This window comes from Melanaphis sacchari, unplaced genomic scaffold (assembly GCF_002803265.2).
Source record: "Melanaphis sacchari strain LSU unplaced genomic scaffold, SCAv2.0 Contig10_pilon_pilon, whole genome shotgun sequence".
Taxonomy (NCBI): domain Eukaryota; kingdom Metazoa; phylum Arthropoda; class Insecta; order Hemiptera; family Aphididae; genus Melanaphis; species Melanaphis sacchari.
The window spans coordinates 3,987,340-4,007,375 of NW_020270420.1; the positions used below are offsets into that span (position 1 = coordinate 3,987,340).

The following is a 20,036-nucleotide window of genomic DNA, read 5'->3' on the forward strand; positions in this document are numbered from 1 at the left end:
ATATAAAATTTAAATAATTGGCGCTTGGTAGTTTATTAAGTGTTATACCTATGGCTATTGTTGCTATGGAAATGTGTGTACAAACAAATTATTAGTCATCAATACCTATAATTGTATGTAACTACTTTTGAGAGAATATTTTTATTTTTGCTTGTGGTATGAGGTGTGATGAAATACTTTCAGATTAGTTTTGAACAGTTGTGTTGTTAGTGTTGTATAATTTATATTTGTGGTTCGTGTTGTAAACATAATAATTTGTGTACATAAAATATAAGATACAATACTATATTTTGAGTTAATAAATATAAACTTTTGTTACGAGTTATTTGTTTTTAATTATTGAATTAAAAATGCGTTTCAAATCAACAATCTTAAAAGTTTCTGAGGATCAATCTGTTGTTTGCATTGGTTGGACTGGAAACGATGAAATTATAATTGGAAGGTTTGAGAAAGATTTTAACTACCTATGTTAAACAAAATATATCAAATAGGTTTAATATAGAGTGATGCACATATTATGTATTCAGATATTCCACACAACAGTGCATTTTATGTAAGCTAGTAATGATTCCCCACTTATAGTCTGTATAATTTTAGTCTCATAAATTCATAATTATAACATTATTTTCGGAAAAATGAAAAATGATTCTTTAGCTTTATGGTCTATAGACGTTACCATAGATACAATAGCTTAAAAAATATTGGCGATACCTTCATCAATAATATCATTTACATTTAATATCCATTAAGCAAATAGGGTAGCTGATAAACATATATAGGTATAGATTTAAACGGTAAAATGTTACAAGATTAGGCCATATTTATTTATTTCGTATGACGTCATATTATTTTACCACATATTCGCCAAAAAATAAAATTTAAATAATTTTTAAATTAGAGAAAATAATATTTATCTATTATTTTTACTCAATGAGGGCTTGGTACAATTAAAGGTATGTCCAATAAACTCTCCATTATTTACACTAATATGGCAATATATCTATAGAACATACATATTACATATCATAAATAGCCAAAAGGTATAACAGAACCGTGAGTTAACTAACGTTATTTAACTTAACTTAAAATTTATGAAATAAAAAATTATTGTCTAGGTACATATTATGTAAATAAAATTGGATTTTTAAAAATGCATGTATTTTTTATAACTTTTAACGTTAAATCTTTAAAATAAATTGTTATTTTATTGTTAAATTATAACTTTTAAACTATTTAATTATATTATCCTTATGAAAAATTGTATATAATAATAATACATAGCCACATAAATAGATAATTAATGTAATATTGATACAAATATTTAAAAAAAAGAAATTTTTGATATATTTCGTTACCTGAACCTAATGATTATTAACTTAAGTTATAATAGTTACCTATATGAATAGATTTTAACATTAATTAGAAATTGTAACACATTCATATATATATTATATGTGTATAAAATAAAAGTGTTGATAATAATATATAGGTGGATAATGAATATCTCCAGCTGGTAGTATTAAATTCATTAGTTAGGTTTACTTATATTATTTTTCATTACTTTTATAATTTAAATACTTTCGTTTATACAACTTAGAAATGATTCAACGTTATCAAAATGGAGCCAAACCACAAAAGAAAGTATTAAATTGTGCGATTTTTCTGATGAGTCGTCGTATCCTATAGATTTACATATATTATCTAGTACTCAGAGGCTCACAAACAAAACAGCAGGGATTGAACAAATTCTTATAACTTCATCTAATGGTATATTTATAAAATAAAAAATGATGTAGCATTTCAATTAGTAATAAATATATTTATTATTTTATTTTTTTTTTTTTTTGTTATAACTAGGTAAGTTACATTTAATGAGCAAACCCACTAAAATTGATAAAACCGTAGACGCCCATGAAGGTAACGTAACGGTCGGAAAATGGAGTCCTGATGGTTCTACTTTATTAACAGGCTAGTATAATAATTTAAAGTTAAACATTATGATGTATGGATTAAAGAAGTCTACTTTTTTAAGTTTGGTGAACTCCTGCAGGTAAACCAATCATCTACAGATAGTTAAAAATTATAAACATTAATATCAATATAGTTGAAGCAAATCAAAATTATTACGACAGATAGAACTAGATTGTGTATGAATTACATTTATAGAAACATTAAGAACACGATTGTGTATACGAGTATATTTGTTGAATTATTAAAAATCCCTTTTAAATACAACATGATTGCATACAATAACGGTGTAAAATGTTTAATTATACTATGATAGGACAGGTAATGTAAAAATAAGACAATTAAGATTTACCTATGTACCTAAATGATATTAAAACTTGTATGATTTCTTGCACTATTTTAAATGCCAGAAAATATTGACAGTTATAACCCTAATAATCTCGAGGTTAGGTATTCGAAAATTTGATTAAATACATCGTACAATAAATTATATGTAATACATACAAATAAAATGTGATAAACGTAATATATATTACATAAGTTTTGTCGCTCTTACCTGTCTTACAACTGCCTATAGACTATACGTATATATTATATTGTAGCATGATTAAGTCATTAGGTGACACAATAAGTGCGTACTTACTACTCAAAAATAAAAATAAGTGAATTGAAAAAAACACACTGATTTGCTAAAAGAAGTCAAGTTGTAACTTACAAAAATTGGTATTCAGAGAAGGGGTTGATATTAAGATGGATGATCTTAAAGTGCACTTAATGATGCACTCACACTGTCGAAAATATCAACGCTAACAAGGGAACGACGGGTTGTTTTTTCAAAGATTTTTGTGCTTCCAAGAACTATTTTTCCCTTCGGTAGTAAATAGCTTAAGCTTATATTGAAAATGTTTAAGTAGGTTTATCTGCAAAAAAATTTGTGTAACTACAATAGAAATTAATTCCTTGTCTCATTACGTGCATCAAGAGGAATGGTGACTTCGTGCACAAAGAGTGCGAATATCATAGTATTCAATATGATAAGTATATACTAGATATATCAAAATTTGATGTATTGAATTTTTTTAAAAAACTATTTTTGTAAAACTTGAATTATCTCCAAATAAAACATTTGTGAGATGATTGCTTTTTGCATAACATCATTATTTAATAATTAATAATTAATTACTTAATGTATAGTTGTACTTAGTGACGGTGAGAGGGGGGGGGGCATTGAAAATAAAACAATGCAATAGGAGCAGTTGCCCGGAGCCTTAAGTTTGAAAATTTTAATTTAGACCCTGCCGGTATTGGTTCAAAGATTCTGAAGTATAGATAGTGATTTATTTTTCCCAGGGCCCCGCAAACTCTAGCGCCGTCACTGGTTGTATTATATATTATTATCATTATTATTACTTTTGTAACTTACAGCTGGCGAGGATGGATCTATAAAGATATGGTCTCGTATCGGCATGTTGAGAACAAAATTGGTCGTAAATGCTGAGCCAATATTATCGGCCGACTGGAATTTCGATTCATCCAAAATTGTATATACTCAACATGATACGCTTTGTATTAAATCATTAAAAGCGAATATAAAAACAATTAGAGTACGTTTATAAGTTTTTTACATTTAAATGGGTGAACTTGAAATTTGATTATTAAAGGTCTGACATAAAAAAGGATTTATATTGGGTATAAGGTTTTTTATATAAGGTTTACTAGTTTACTACTATATTAGTATCGATATTATTTTTACAATTTTTAAACAAAATAATGTTTGTACTGGAAAGTGGTGCATTTTTATACTTGTTTTACTTTTATATATACGTTCTCAATATTGGGATGGTGAATTATGGTCTATGGGATATCAGAATATGTATGAAATTAAAAGTTAATTGTTGGTTAGTTGAAAACTTCGAAAGTAGGAAGAGTTTTTTTATAATTATTCACTTATTGCCATATTGGGTAACCTCATTGGTCTTAAAGTATACCTAGCTACATTTTTAAGTCGGTTTATGAGGCTATGTCTATACTTATAAGCTATAACAACTATTTACGGGTCCTTTTCATATGTTTAATGTTAAATATTATGTACTTCCTTAATAATAAATAGTATGTACCTACTTAGATTCGAGGCCATAGTGATCTTATACTCAAAGTATCATGGTGTAGAGCTAACGATTTAATTGTATCAGGAGGCGAAGATTGTTACTATAAGGTATGTAGCTAATAAAATAAATACTTAAGTATAAGTTATAAATGTTAATAGCATAATAATATACATATACAACAAAATAATTAATATTATTTAGTAGTTTATAGCATTATTTTTAGTTAACCAAATTTCAAAAAAACTTCAATATGAATGTCCTCATTTTCTTCAATTATTATATATTTATGTTTCAACTTTCGATTCTATTTGAAAATTTGAAATATCGTTGAAATGTTAACCAATATTCTATTAAACATATTCTTAAACTAATTAGTAGCCTTTATATATTATTATTTATAATATGTATCATTTTATAGATTTGGGATTCATATGGAAATTCTGTATTTGTGAGCGAAAAACTCACACATCCAGTAACATCTCATTGTTGGAAGTCTGATGGAAATTTGTTAGTTGTTAGCTTTTTCAATACAATTTTAATTTGTAATCAATACGGAGTGAGTAATTTTTCAAAAATAAATATATAATTAACTTTATTGTTTTAAGCATAATATTTACTTGCGTAATAATTATGTATAACATAATCATTATACAATTTCAGAAATCAGACCCAATACTCATATAATAAATCATTGTTTTGGATTTTATTAAAATCATAAATAATTAAATATTTTAATTTGAAATACTACTACCTATAATCATTATTTACAATAAATAACTTTTGAGCGGAGTATGCCAAATAGTTATTATTTTAAAAAGTTTATCTATCAAGTAATTTTAAAACTGTTAATTCAGCAACTTTTATTGCTATAACAAAACTAATTGTTTTAAATAAAAGTATTGTGAAACGATGAAAGGTTCAATAAGGAGTAAAAAAATACTTATAAGTTTATTTTTAATTATTAGGCAAATAATTTTTGCAATAAATTACTTTAAGTTATATGCATTTAACGGACGTACATCATTATATGTATTTTATCCTTGCAAATATACAAATACATTTTTGTTCAGGAATTTTGATATTGAACGATTGAGAACGTGAAACATTTTTGGCCAAATGCCAAAAAATAAATAAATAACTAAAAAAGCTTAAAATTCACAAAAACATCAACGCTTACGCAAAAACTAATGCAATAAGTTGAATAATGAATGGTGTAATGAATAATAATAAAAAATAAGTTATAATAAATATTTAAATAGTAATACAATATTTGATAAAATAGTTCAAAGTTGTAGTCATAGATTTTAATAATTAAAATCTTAAAAAATATGGGGCTATAATATAAACAATGGATTAATAAATAATAAGTTATAATAAGTTAACACGTATACAGGGTACCTATACGTCGATTTTTGGGTAACATTAGCTATAATCATATTCTAAATATTTTGATGGATTAACTGATTTTTTATGACATCTTTTTAATTTTTAATATTAATTATTTTATATTTTAATTTTTAATTTTTTCGGTAACTCTTTTTTTACCTTATTCTATCATAGTTCTAAATTATATTACAAAAAATGTTTTCAGTCGTATTTTATGAAATAATTTATTTTATTGGATATTGTTAAGTTTGAAAGAATTTGGATAGTAAATAATATTTATATATTATACTATATTTAAGTGGTTTTTAAAGTATCTATAATATGAGAACTCAAATTAAATTTATTCAGCTTCAAATATTTAAAATAATAAATATTTGTATATTACAATATTCAAAACTCTTAATCTCAAATTTGGCAATTTTAAAAATCATTTCTGTCCATAAATTCAATTGATGATTTTTAAAATTACCTGATTTCAGCAAAATTGACCAAAACAACAAAACAAAATCGGGTCCCCTTTAGAAATTGAGTCACTGATCAGCCTTTCAGATAGCTCTAGATGTACCTATATAGCATATGATTTACATAGATAATCAATTAGTTATTTCATCTGTCAGGTAGTCCTATCAACAGATTATGTTGATTGTGGAAGTATTTGTACGCTTTGTTGGTCACCGGATAGTACTCAAGTAGCTGCTGTGTGCGCTAATGGAAGACTAATGGTTTCTACATTGGTTGAAAGGTAGGATATAGGGATATTATATTGATTAGAATTTTGATGTTCTCAGTTAATTAAAACGTACTTGTTTATATTAATGTGGCAGAAGTATTTCGAGACGGAATTTTCATTGTTTGATCACGTCGCGGAAAACAATGGCCGTTAAGGACATATTAAACGAAACCAAAGAAAAACTTGATTTCCCTGAACGTATCGTTCATGTAGCTATGGAATACAGCCATTTATTAATCACCACTTGCACGCAGTGTTTTGTTTATCAAATGCCCAATCTTAACACTCCGCAGATTATCAATTTAAAAGACACAAACGTGTTTATGATAATTTTGACTGAAAAGTAAATACAAATTACAATAAATTATATTTATTAATTATTATTATTATTATATACTTAGTTTTAGTATACGCAATATTACGAGCGAAGACAAGTTACAATTATTTTCTTAAGTAGGTATTTATCAGCTGATTCACTTTAAGTATGGTCAGTGGTCACTTCTTTACTTAAATTTTTGATCCTTACTAAAGGTATTCATTCAAATTCTGGTTTAAGAATTTCTCATTTACCATAGCAGATATCTTAAGACAATTTTATATTTTCAAACGGAGTGTTCAGAGAAGAGAGAAGTACTCAATAACAATAAAAATTACTTTTCAAATAAAAATAGCCTTTTTTTATTGTAAACTATTATAATATTTATATTTTTTGAAAATGTTGATGCGTATTATCAGTATTAAGGATAATAATCATAAAAATAATGATTTTTCGTAAAATATAATATTTAGTTCTATATTCTAGGTACTAGGTACTAAGATACCTACTACCTATTTACTTACTCAATAATCTTGAAAATGCTTACATGTTATAAAATATTAATAAAATGATACAAATTAATATAATTATTTTTAAATTATAATCATGTGAACCTATTAAAAATAATATATAACCATTATCTTTAAAACCTAAAAATGATCTTTTCAGTGGCACACATATGAAGGAGGGGTAAGGGGTTGTAGATATTTCCCATGATTCTAAACAAAACTCGTACAACTATGTGGAATGTAGATTGCCCATACCTATCACCGTAAATAAAAAGTGTATACGACGAGGAGCTGAACTTTTGAACTTATGTGGTTAGAGAATGTTCCGAAAGATGATGGCAAGGTGAGAGAAATTTCCACGTTATTTCGTTGAGTTCGTTACCGTAGACTGTGATACTATGATAAATTTCGATTTCTAACTCCTCCAAAATGATGTTGATTGCTTAAAATTCGTGACTTTTGGATAAAATAAATATTTACCTGAAATCCCACCTCTAAAATACTACCCATTTACGCCTATGTGACACTTTATTTTTTGATATTTGACCTCAGCCCTCAGGTGTCTATTATGTCTATCATCATAAATCATATGCTATTACTTTGATGTCGCCATTGTCTAAAATATTTTTACTTGTCGTCAATAAAATGTTTATTGTAGTGTTCCAATAATATGTCCCGTTATAACTTATAAGTATGATATTTTACTAATAGATATCATGTGATTTTAAATTGTATCATTTAAATACTTATGTGTTTTTAAAATTTTAAAATCAATCATGTACATGCTGTACATTTTTTTCATTTATTAAAATATATCATTTGTTCGAAAACAGTTGATCAATTTACTGATCATTTTAATTTTTGATCTTATTAAATTTTAGGTATTTTGGTTTATTATCAATAAGCCGAGTCGATATTTACACATATGACTGTAAATTGGTTTCGTCTCCTAAATGGCCAAATATGCAATGTGACGTAGTTCAAAGAAATCACGTATCCATATCTGATCATCTATTGGCTGTAAGAGATCAAATAAATGACAAAAGTAATTAGTAATACATTCTGAGATAGACACTAGCATTTCATACGTCACAATAAAGTTAATTAATTATTTTGTTTAGTGATACATGTTTTCGAAATAGCGCCGTTGATTTCGTTACCTACAATTAAACACGAATTTACAATTACTGATGTTCAGTTAATGACTACCAAGTTTCAAGATAAACGTTATTTGGCGTTAATCGATTCGAATATGAACATATTTATCGTCCATATAGGGCATAAAGACTGTGCTAAATCCTACAAGCTTGGTAAATTACCGATGCGTATGCTACGAGTATAAATCAAAAACAGAAATTAATATATTATATTATATTTTTGTGTTCCACATACACCAAAAGGTTCAATGTTTCATAGCATGTGCTGGAACAGTCAAACAGAATCACTGGCTGCGTTGCAATATACAAATTTAATAGTGTGGTATGATCCTTTACTTTTACTGAATGATCAAATCCTTGTCCGGAAGTCGCTAGAAAAAAATGACTTAAGGTATATTAAATCGCTTTTATTGCTCACTTTGATACCATATAATAATGATACTGAAGTATGTATATTTAATTAATATCATAATATAATATACTAGAATAACATTCATTATTTAGAAGAGTATATTTTTTAAATTATATTTTACATAATTTTAAGCACCTAATTACAAAACAACATTTATTATTAATCGAACTTTTTGGTATCTTTTATCGTTATAATTTTAAGTTTTTACTTTTTGTTACTAAAACATTAACTTTCACATTCAAAAATAGAAATTTTCTAAGAATATCAAGGCATAAAATCAAATTTTAATCTATAGTTTAAGTTAACTAGTTGTCTAGCTGAGAAATAGACTAATATTTTTCGAGTACTTGATAATGTTCATCTAAAGTAAAAATAATAACAAGTTATAATTCATAATATAATGTTATTATTTATTAACTATTAATTTGAATTTTTCAGAACAATATTTTAGTTTAGGATATGAAAATAAAGTATATTGTAGCTTAAAAAAAAATAAAACTTAAAAATTATAGCAAGAAAAATAGTAAAAATGCAATTTTGTATTTTTTTTCCAAGATAATGCAAGTTACCTGTATAGTTAAACACTCTGTAGTATATTTGTATTCACATTTCATCCAATGTGTCTCACCAGTCACCATTCATCGTGTTTATCCTCTGCAATATTTGTATATCCTATATACTTGAATATTATTTAATAGAAATCAATAATTTAATTATTACTAAAATAATTTTAGTATCAAACAATGTTATTATTGTTTTACGATTGATATTTTGCATAACTGTTTTTTTATGTTTGGGGTATTTTTTTTTCGAACACGCAGTTTTTACGGTAACAAATTAAACATTGAGTCATACGAAGACAATATGGTGAGTTTGATCAACACAGACGGCGTAAAAATATTCGTCCAAGTATCTCCTTATCTGAAAGTTATGAAGAATTACATCGGTGCGAGTAAATGGATGGAATGTCGAATCGTATGCCGAGACGTGAAGAATGAAGCGATGTGGGCACTTCTGGCCGGTTCTGCTGTGTTGGCAAAACAGCTCGATACTGTCGAAGAGTGTTTTCTTGCTATCGGGCAAATAGAGCGAGCGACATTTATTCAACACATAAAGGCATTAATACATTTTTAAATATAGATTACTGTATATGCACTATACAATTTTACATATTATACAATGTATTGTTATAAATATTAATGTATAGGGTATGCAAATATATAACTAGTAATAGTTCCCTTAAGTTCTCAAGACAGTTAGTAATTACCTCAGTTATATTGCTCATATAAGCAAAGGACAATGTTTTATTTATTTATTTAAAAAACAAATCTTAACAAATTAAGATAGGTATTTGAAACTTTTGTTAGTGCGTTGTTGTTTTTGCATACTTATGTATTGTTTATGTACATACACATAATCTACACAATTTTTATCAAACAATCAGTTAATATACCTTTATTTTTCTTTATCTTAGACGATATCTAACAGAACAGTTCAGGAGTCATCACTAGCTCTACTATCTGGAAAAATAACAGAAGCCGAATCCATTTTACTCAGAAACGGATTCACATTTAAAGCTATTATGTTTAATATCCAAATACATAACTGGAGTAGGTATGTAAGCCAACGCTCAAAACGATGTGCTAGTAATAATTATTAACTATATTCTATAAGTGTAAATAAACATATCCACTATACGGTCTATATATTATAATGTACATATATGTAAGTGAATATTGAATAGACTAATACTTTTACTATATTTTAGTCATAATGTTAATCTACGAGTAATTAATACATCATTAACTTATCTAATCAGCGTCTAAAATTATTAATGTTATTTTAATTTTTAATTCTATTGTGTATTATTTGTAGATAATGTATATCTTTATTTTGTCAATTTTATTTAATATAATTAATATAAAATACTAATAATAACAGTTTAAAATAACAAATGTATGTATTCATGAATGTGAAAAATTTATTAAATTGATTTACTTGTTATAATTGTTATAGAGCTTTGGAATTAGCAGTTAAACATAAGAAGTATCTAAACATGGTAATTTATAAACGAAGAAATTATTTAGAATTTTACAAAAAAGAAGAAACAAATGAAAAGTTTTTAAAATACTCTAATGTACGAGATATATGATTTAAATATAATATACAAAATACGTAATAAATTCATGACAACAATAATAATGTTTTATTAATTATCTTCTTTCAGATTGAAATTGATAATGACGAGATATTGAAGGAAATTGAAGAAGAAGAAAAGCAACGTTCGTAAAATAAAAAATATTTAATATAATGTATGAAATATAAATGTCTGATCATACAAATATATATCAGTATTATTATATCTTACCATCATAATAACCCTAAATAATTTTAAATATGGTTTTTTGACATTTTTTTTTATCATTATTAACGTTGAATAAAATATTTAAAAATGCATTACTGAGTGAAATTAAAGTTTTCTTTAATGTTTAGCTAAGTGCTTAAAGCATTTTAATTATATTAAATTGGCAATATGCTTATAGATTGTAAAATATATCGACATTATAATTTTAATCGACGAAGGGATAAAATAAAATTGTTAATTGCACTCAGTAGAATACATAAAAACATTTTTTTTTTTTTTTTTTACTTTCATAGTAAAGTTTTTATTGTCGTCAACTATTATTGTTTACCTATAGAGCTTTACGTGAAGAAGAAGTTTATAGTAATATATTATCATTTATCACAGGGTAATACCAAAAATATTTTTAGTAATTTATATTAAGATAATACATAAATTAATACCGTTCTATTGAGTACTTAGATAATTCACAACACACTCATATTTTTATATGCATTTTTCTCAAGATAATTTTATTCTATTATTATTAATGCGTGTTGGTGAAATATTTTATATACATTAATTATAATTACATAGAATTAATCATAATAAATTAAAACATTATTAACTCATACTATTACAACTAAAAATATAATATAACGTTCAAGGTGCCTCTCCCCTTGAATCTGCTACTGCTACTGATTTAAGCACCAACTAATGAAATATTCAAATAATCGAAATAGAAAATTTGGAAAATGTAATTAAATTCTGGATTTAAAAAACTAGTTTTTAAAATATCAAATATATTTTCATGAAAAAAGTCGGTTAAATAATTTATATTGATGAATGATTTTACTAACTCAGGATCATGAGTTTTCCAAAAATAAAAAATAAAAACTTAACCTGCAACTTTAACTAGTGCAGATTGTTCTATTTTTACTCAATTTCAATAAGTACTTTTCTTTTTAAATTGACAATAAAGAAATGTTAAGAAAAGTGTTATTTTAAAAGTTTCAAACTAATTATTCTATGAAAAATATTTTTTGAATTTATAAATTTAATGTATTGTCATATAATTGGAATTTTCTTATACGTTTTAAGTAGTTAGGTACTTATATAGATATTCACAAATAAAAATAGTATTCATAATTATTATTGATTTTTCATGGAGGTAATTTTTAGGATGTTACTCTGTTACAGATCCTTTAGAATTGAGGTGTAGGTATAAGAGTGACAGGATAGGCTATAACTACCGTTGCTATAGTGATAGGCATATAGTTTTTTTTTAATAAATTTCAAATTTGCTAAACTTTTGAAGATTATCTATCCAGGACTGTGTAAAAAAATCAAGGGCTCCAGGGAAAACTAATCCAAGTCAGTATAGATTTGTATTAAAATAAAAATTAGACCTGATGGTTTTGGCCGGGCCCCAGGGATACAGCCACCCCTGCTGCGCCTTATCTTGTCGGGCCTGTGTACCTACCTAACCAAATCCCAAATTTTTTTTCGATTCCCTTCTGTAAGTAGTCAGTTATTAAAATATATATTAGTTAAATGACAGAGAGAAAGAAGAAGAAAACATTATTTAAGTTTCGTAACAATGAAAGTTACAAATTCGTTTATTAAAATTTACCTACATGGTTCGCTAGATTTTTTGAATTTATTTGGGTCACAACTCATTCACGTCAAACAAACAGCATCTATCGACAAACCAACCAAATCAGTTGATGAACTGGCAACTATCGACTGCCGCTTACAATAACGATTTAAATATATTTTAAATCGTGTTAACAAGATTAGAGTAATATTACTCAATACGCCTAACATTGCTTACTACTACCCGATGCGCGACGTCGAAACAAAACAGTAGAATAGGTCACTACTAAGCCAGTCGTCGCAATTGTTTTTTTTTATTATCACGGAGTTATATATTCATATAATATTTCTGTTTATTAAAGGTATCACAAACCCCTGATAACGGCGAGCTCATAAAACGAGAATTTGATACGAATACGAACGTATTTAACCGTGATACTGATACACTGAATACTGATAGAAGATAGAACCGAAACGACTAGAAGTCGTGAATATTGGTAGTTTTTTTTTTTTTTAGTTTTTAATTTTTACCGTGATTTCTTTTTTTTTGTATTCACACTTTGAACGTAATTCAAATTCCGACCATAACAGGTAGGTAAATTTACATTTATTTATTTAGTTTCAATGTGTTTTTCCAAAAGTCAGAGGACATAGAGTCTCATGATAAGTACCTATCCTCAGCAATTTGAAATTTATTTATTTAAACAATAATCCTGTTTAACTGTAGTGTGGTTAGAGGTGATTTAATCATTTTCAAACACACACAATACATTCAGGACCCGGTCTAAAAATAACAGGGTTGTGATTTCAATATTTCATTTTTTTAGACTTACTTAATATTTAAATAGAAAATAATTAAATATCAAAAAATTCTTCACCTACACACATTTAAAATGTATTCCTGTGTGTGGTAATTTATGTTTATAATATATTTTAGATATATTATAATTGAATCTTTGATTTACCTTCCCTAGATCCGGTCTAGCCCATTTATTATTATGATTATACTATGCTCAGTATGACTTTGGATTTATTGTTTTGATATTTTCATTTGTTTTTGTATTCAATTTATTTTCTATAGACCTTTAAAATATGAATAAAGTATTTATTACTACAAAAGTACATATTCTTCATTATATACTCTCGATATGTTACTTAAAAATTTATCTAATGGTCAAATGAGTAAATAGTTTTTGATGTGTTAAACAGGTGTAATGCAGTAAAAAATGTCAAACAATAGCATTTCAACATACAAATTTAAACCATTTCAGTTCACTATATTGAAGAAAAATCATGATCCACAGCAACGTCCATTAGCGAGAAGTGGACATCGTGTGGTGTGCAATAATGCCTATCTGTTCTCATATGGAGGTTTTAACCCTCAAACAAATGTTAGACCAATATTTTTTTTTTATAAAAATTACTGTCAATTCTTATTATTTATAATAATTTAATTCTTATTTCTTTTAAGGTTAATGTTCTGATTTTAAAATGGAAATTATTTTGTTTATTACTTTTTAATTGCCTTTTTTATATTGTAATTTATCTAAGAGACGTTTTTTTAAGAATTTAAACCATAATTTATGTGTACTTTAGGATGCTTCACTTCGTAATCGAATGTCATCAGCCATGCGGGAGCTTTGGAAGTATTGTTTTGATTTAGGTGAATGGAAAATAATCAAGTGTCAGAATGTTCCTCAAGAATTAGCATCTAGTTCAGTCACACTATCTGGTAACATAATCATTATATATGGAGGTACTGGAGTTCCATTTGGAGCATTTTGTAGCAATCGCATGTACTTAGGTAAGATTTTACACAACTTAAATTAATGATATACACAATCAAATTATTATTCAATATTAATGATTTCAGGAAATTTAGCCAATGAGTATAAAGAAAATGGAATGAGTTTTGAAGAGTTAGAAGTATCTGGAGATGTTCCATTACCATTATATGGACAAGGTGTTGTAATGGATGGTAAATATATTTATTCAATTGGTGGCACATCTGGTTACGAGTATGAGATGGATGTTCATCGATTTGACCTGAGTACAAAAAAATGGGAGTTATTACATAAGTCACTCGGGGAAGGTCAAGAACCTGAACCTAGATATCGACATGAAGTGATATTCTACAAGGGTAGAATATACATATTTGGTGGAGGAAGAGGTGGTGCCAGAAATATTTATTATGGCTTTTCGGTTAGTGTAAAGTATTTTATTTATTTTTTTAAATATGGTATTTTCAACAGATTTAGTTTTTATTTAATCACATTATTTTATGAACTTTAATCTTTTGATGAGTGCATTTTGTATATTATAACTCATCTATGTAGTGGATTTATTTTAAAGAAATAAAATAATTAATTTTCAATTTATTTAAAGTAATAGTACTCATTTATCTCATAATATGTACATCACAGTCAGTAGGAAAGACATACCTGTACACGTTATAGCACATATTTCATTATATATTTATTACTTGTTTAATATTATGTAAGCTATGAAGTTTATAATTAGTAATTTTAATGAACTGTTAGTTAATTATGATAATAACTATTTTGTTTAACTTAAATTTAAATTAATAGGTATTTGGTAATACTACTTAAAATGTTTTAAGAATACCTCAATAGTATCAAATATTAATGATGCAATTTTGTAATCAATGTATAGCTTAACCTGACTTAACTATTCATCTATTAATCTATTTTGTATATTAAATAAGTCAATAAAATATATTATTTAGTGTATAGTCTTTATAAGTTATAACTAGAGTTTGGAGTTATAAGTGATAAATATTGTTTTATTTACCCTTAATTTATGGCAGATAAGATAAAGTTAAAAATTGAAAAATTGAAAATGCATATTTTGCATATTTTATCAATACTAGGGGAAAAGTGCTGTTTCGTTGATTTCCATGTCATGCATAATATACAATATTTTCTAAGCAATTGATTTTTTTTTTTTAACCTATGTATTTTAAATAATATTGAATACAAAACTCAATATTATTTAACGATGATATTTATTATCATCGTTGTAGTTGACTATTAATTTAATGACAATGGTGTAATATGCATTTAATTTCTATTACATTTATAATATGAGAAAATATTATTTTATTGTAGGTAAATTATCAAATAATTGATTACCACAAATTTGTTTCTTGTTTATTCATTAGTTAAGTTATTGTATGTAATTGACATTAGCTATTTATTTAGTTCACTTAGATATCAAACTAATACATTTTCTGCCATATTTTAAGTATCATAAATTTATTTTTCCATATTTTACATTTGTTTTTGTGCATATTATTATTAATGTAGGATTTTGTTTTTTGAAATTTTAAATACATTTTTGTATATTTAACATGATTTTTCATACAAATTTTGCAATTTTTTTCATGTATATTTTGTCATTTTTAGCTCCTATAAATTCCAAACCTCAGTTATAACTATCTTTGAAATGCTTACTGCGCCTGCCAGTCTATTGCAATCTATGGTATTACTTATGCATACAACATGATAGCTCAATTTGTATCTTAATACTGATAATAATTAAATGTTTTAAATTCTTGTATTTTATAATCTATTATTATTTTTACCAGAAAATCCATATGTTTGATTTGGCTACTAGACAGTGGCAATTTCTTCCGGCCAAACACGACCATAGGGTGCCAAAACCTGGTTATCCAAATAACCGAAGCTGCCATAGCTGTGTTCAGTGTCCTGAGAATTCTAATTTGGTATATATATGTGGTGGGTTTGATGGCTTCCAGTCCTTCAAAGATGTTTGGCGTTTTGATTTCGACACCTTACAGTGGGAAAAACTCACCAAGTGTATTATGCCTCGGCCTGTATACTTCCATTCAACTGCTGTAACTCCTTCTGGTCGTATGTGTTGTTATGGTGGTATAGTGTCTGATGATGATGTAGATATTAGAGGTGGCCGTTCAAATGACATTGCTAGTGCATGGATCATAATACCCAAATTGAAAGTCATATGTTGGGAAGCAATGGTTCATTATTTCAAAGATCAAATGTTTGAATCTAGTGATGAATATCTAAAGAAAATTGGCTTACCTCAAGAATATTATGAACGAATAATTGAAGCTCGTAGAACTTTTTAAATTAAGTTTATTTCAAAAATACATTACTTTATTAAAGTTTTCTAGAACATTAATATTGTTAATATTATATAAATATTATTGATGAATTTTAAAATCTTGTTTGCTTTTTAATGTCAATTGAATTACATTATTATGAAATTTATCAAAAAATGGTTTTGTATCCATAAAATGTATAATCTAATGTTTTAAACATTTTTACAATTTTTATTATTGTTCTTTTTTTTATTTTATTTTTTAAATTGTAATTTGTACAAATCTGACCTAAGTTGGCTAAGCTCATCAACATTATTATTGTAATTGTATTTTTATCATGATATAAGTATTTAAAACTTGTGGTTAATGTATTCTTATATGTATTGTATTATAATAAAATTGATTTACAATAATTCATTAGCTTTGTAACTTTTTCAAAAATAAAAATATATATTCCTATTAGTCTGGTCAAATTTAGTATTGTAAAGTTGATGATGGTGAAGTAAGGATATTTCATTAGACTTTATGTGTCACAGTTTCTTTTCAATTATACTCGTAAATCACAAAATTGGGATGTTTATGTTGTCAGCAAGTTATGGATATAAAATACTTGTTTAATTTCTTGGCATTCTATATAATACCTAGATATTTATTTTATTCACTTCTAAAACATACCTTAAAGAATATTTTAGAAAATTTACAGAATTCAAATTGTATACTAAGTAAGCATAACATCACAGTTAATTAAAAAAAAAAATGTTAATATAGGTTTATGTCCATAAAATTTCTGATTAAACTTTAATAATTATATTTGTAAAAAAATTGCAATAATTTATAAATCATAAATGCTAGTTTTTAGAATTTACAAATCCATACATTTTTTTTCTTTTGGAGTAAAACATTTTAAATGTTCTGCAATAAATTAAATATTTAATAACTTATTTACAAATCCTAAAAACCAATTTGTAATTATATTTTTCAAAACCACTATTTAAAGTTGAAAGTCTGGTAAAAATATGTAAAATTTGCAAAATAGAATTTATTGGTTTGTAAAATATTATATTTTTTTAAACAATTGCACTATATAGTATCGAGTGATAACCTCACAGATAGATCACTTCACTTAATTTATACAGTTTTAAATAGTTGTAATTTTTTTTTTTGTATTCTTATGAAGCATATTTATTTTTAATAAAAAAGTTGAACAAGTGGGTACCACTTCATTTTACTGATGGTATCAAGTGGATTACTGTAATGAATGTATTAAATTTGAATTTAATGATCGATTGACGATCATTGTACTCAAAGAACGATTCTGAGTGGAATCAGTCAATCAATCTATATCAGATATTATTTAAGTATCATGATATATCTATTAATTGAAATTGCTATTAAAATACGTTATTTATTGTATTATTAGACATTAGTATTACGGTAGTATACCTAATTCATAAAATATATAATAATTCTAAGTTCTTGCGTATAAATAATAATGTTATTGAATTGTAACAAAATAATTAACATTGTTTAAATTTGTGATTTTATCCAAATTCGAACTTCAAATCGAATGTATAAAAAAAAAGTGTTTGTGTTTTTATTACAAAATTTTATCACAATTAATGTGATTTTGACCAGTTTTGTCAAAATTTTATTTTCAAATGCATATAAAATATAAGTCGTGTCTATATATTTTTAATATTTGTAGGTAGATAAGAATAATTTCTGTAGGATTTTGTATTAAATTTTCAAAGATTTTGGCCTAGAAAATGATTTTTTTTATCGACATATTTCAATTTTATTACTCTAAATGTCTCTAAACAACTTGAAAAAGTCTAAATATTTATATTTTATCATGCATAGAAAATAACAATATAAAAACGTTTGGTGAAAATTGCAAGTATAAAGTTTTTTATTTTTAAATTAAAATAAAAAACAAAATTAACTGTGACGTATAATTTTATTTTGTTTTTACTGATTATTTTTAAAAGTCTACTATTTTATTGTGTTTGACCTTAGAGTATCAATTGTATAAATTGGATTAAATTTGCTACTAGAAACCACTCTCAATAATGAAAATCGGAGCATTTTTACTAGGTACCCTAAACGGTAATGATAAAGAGAAAAAACATTCAAGTACATTACTGTAAAATCTATACATTTAGCATTAAAATGAATTGGTTATTTATCCGTTGAACTTTTAATTCAATTTAAAAAAAATGATCGAAATCTTGAAAAAATTATAAACCTATTATAAATCTTTTAGCATTTAATAACATGTTCTTATTTTTAACCATTCCCAAACAATGACACATCATTTAATATTTTTGATTTGAATGGAAATTGTTGTTTTTTAAAAATATTACATTTTCACTTTTAGCATCATTGTACCCGTAGAAGCATAACGCTGTTTGTAAAAAACTATACAGAAAGTGTACTACAGTCTACAGATGTGTAAATACAGAAAATTATATTGCGAATTGCAATACATATTAATATATTATCTACGTTATTAATCATATGCATTTAGGTATAAGTCTTATAGTTTTATATCTTATTGGTTGAGCTTATAACACCTAATTAGCAACTTATTTAACGATCAACAACGATAAAATTACAATAGTCATTACTACATAATTAGTAGATTTCAATTTCTTTTATAATAATATAAACTATTTATATGATTATAATATATGGGTATAATAACATGTCTTGACTTACTGATTCTTTATCACCTTGCCGAAATCACTGAAGTAATAAGTATGAACTATGAACTTTGGTCAATAGTTAAGTTTTATGATGTATGAGTGCATTAAGAGAGAATTTTGAAAAGAGAGGAGTCCACGCTGACATCTGTTGCAGGCTCATGAAAAACGATTATTTTAATATTTTTAGGGTTGCCATTGGTTACAAAAGATTATTATTGGTAACAACATGGCTGTCTAATAGTTATTGATCAAAACTGGATCGAAAAGATATTACAGATGAGTTGTCATCATACCAGTGTTTGTACTTTGTATAACGTTTAATCCTATGTTTGAATGTAATAAAACTTAATATTTATAAATTATAAGAGACCACTGAGACCAGCTATCCCTTAGATTATGTATTAATGATCCAAGGCTATCCCCTGCCCGGTTTGTTGCCCGTACAAAATACATCCGTATTAATGTGGTTGCTTAATGCTAATATTTAGCGTAACGTGTGTGGATAATTTTTTTGGTATTTTAACAATGTACTATAACATTAATTTATAATAATTGGTAACACAGATAAAAAAAAAAAATATATCTTTGTGTGCGCATTTACCGATTATTAAAAAAAAAAATGAATAACTTGATTTTTCATTAACTTACAAAATCAAAAATAGGCTCCGCGATGTACTTTTTCAAAAGAAATCAAGATTATCGGATA

General features: G+C 25.7%; 2 protein-coding genes across 4 annotated transcripts; both read left to right on the forward strand.

The window, feature by feature from the left end:
- Window positions 1-276: 276 nt before the first annotated feature.
- On the forward strand, window positions 277-10,912 carry LOC112603686 (intraflagellar transport protein 80 homolog). Of its 3 annotated transcripts, none has more exons than XM_025352377.1 (15): window positions 277-442; window positions 1,598-1,767; window positions 1,858-1,968; window positions 3,394-3,572; window positions 4,094-4,183; window positions 4,495-4,632; window positions 6,080-6,204; window positions 6,287-6,535; window positions 7,899-8,062; window positions 8,139-8,327; window positions 8,418-8,565; window positions 9,408-9,702; window positions 10,061-10,200; window positions 10,603-10,723; window positions 10,814-10,912. In XM_025352377.1, exons 1-15 carry the CDS (start codon window positions 351-353, stop codon window positions 10,874-10,876), a joined length of 2,274 nt encoding a protein of 757 aa, XP_025208162.1. In that variant the 5' UTR covers window positions 277-350; the 3' UTR covers window positions 10,877-10,912. The 3 variants fall into 3 exon arrangements, with proteins under 3 accessions (XP_025208162.1, XP_025208163.1, XP_025208164.1); XM_025352378.1 differs by having other exon boundaries at window positions 6,290-6,535; XM_025352379.1 differs by lacking the exon at window positions 1,858-1,968.
- A 2,052-nt stretch (window positions 10,913-12,964) lies between these two features.
- LOC112603560 (kelch domain-containing protein 10 homolog) lies at window positions 12,965-16,712 on the forward strand. The gene is made up of 5 exons (XM_025352188.1): window positions 12,965-13,114; window positions 13,733-13,914; window positions 14,120-14,327; window positions 14,397-14,725; window positions 16,131-16,712. Exons 2-5 carry the CDS (start codon window positions 13,750-13,752, stop codon window positions 16,650-16,652), a joined length of 1,224 nt encoding a protein of 407 aa, XP_025207973.1. The 5' UTR covers window positions 12,965-13,114; window positions 13,733-13,749; the 3' UTR covers window positions 16,653-16,712.
- Window positions 16,713-20,036: the final 3,324 nt, after the last annotated feature.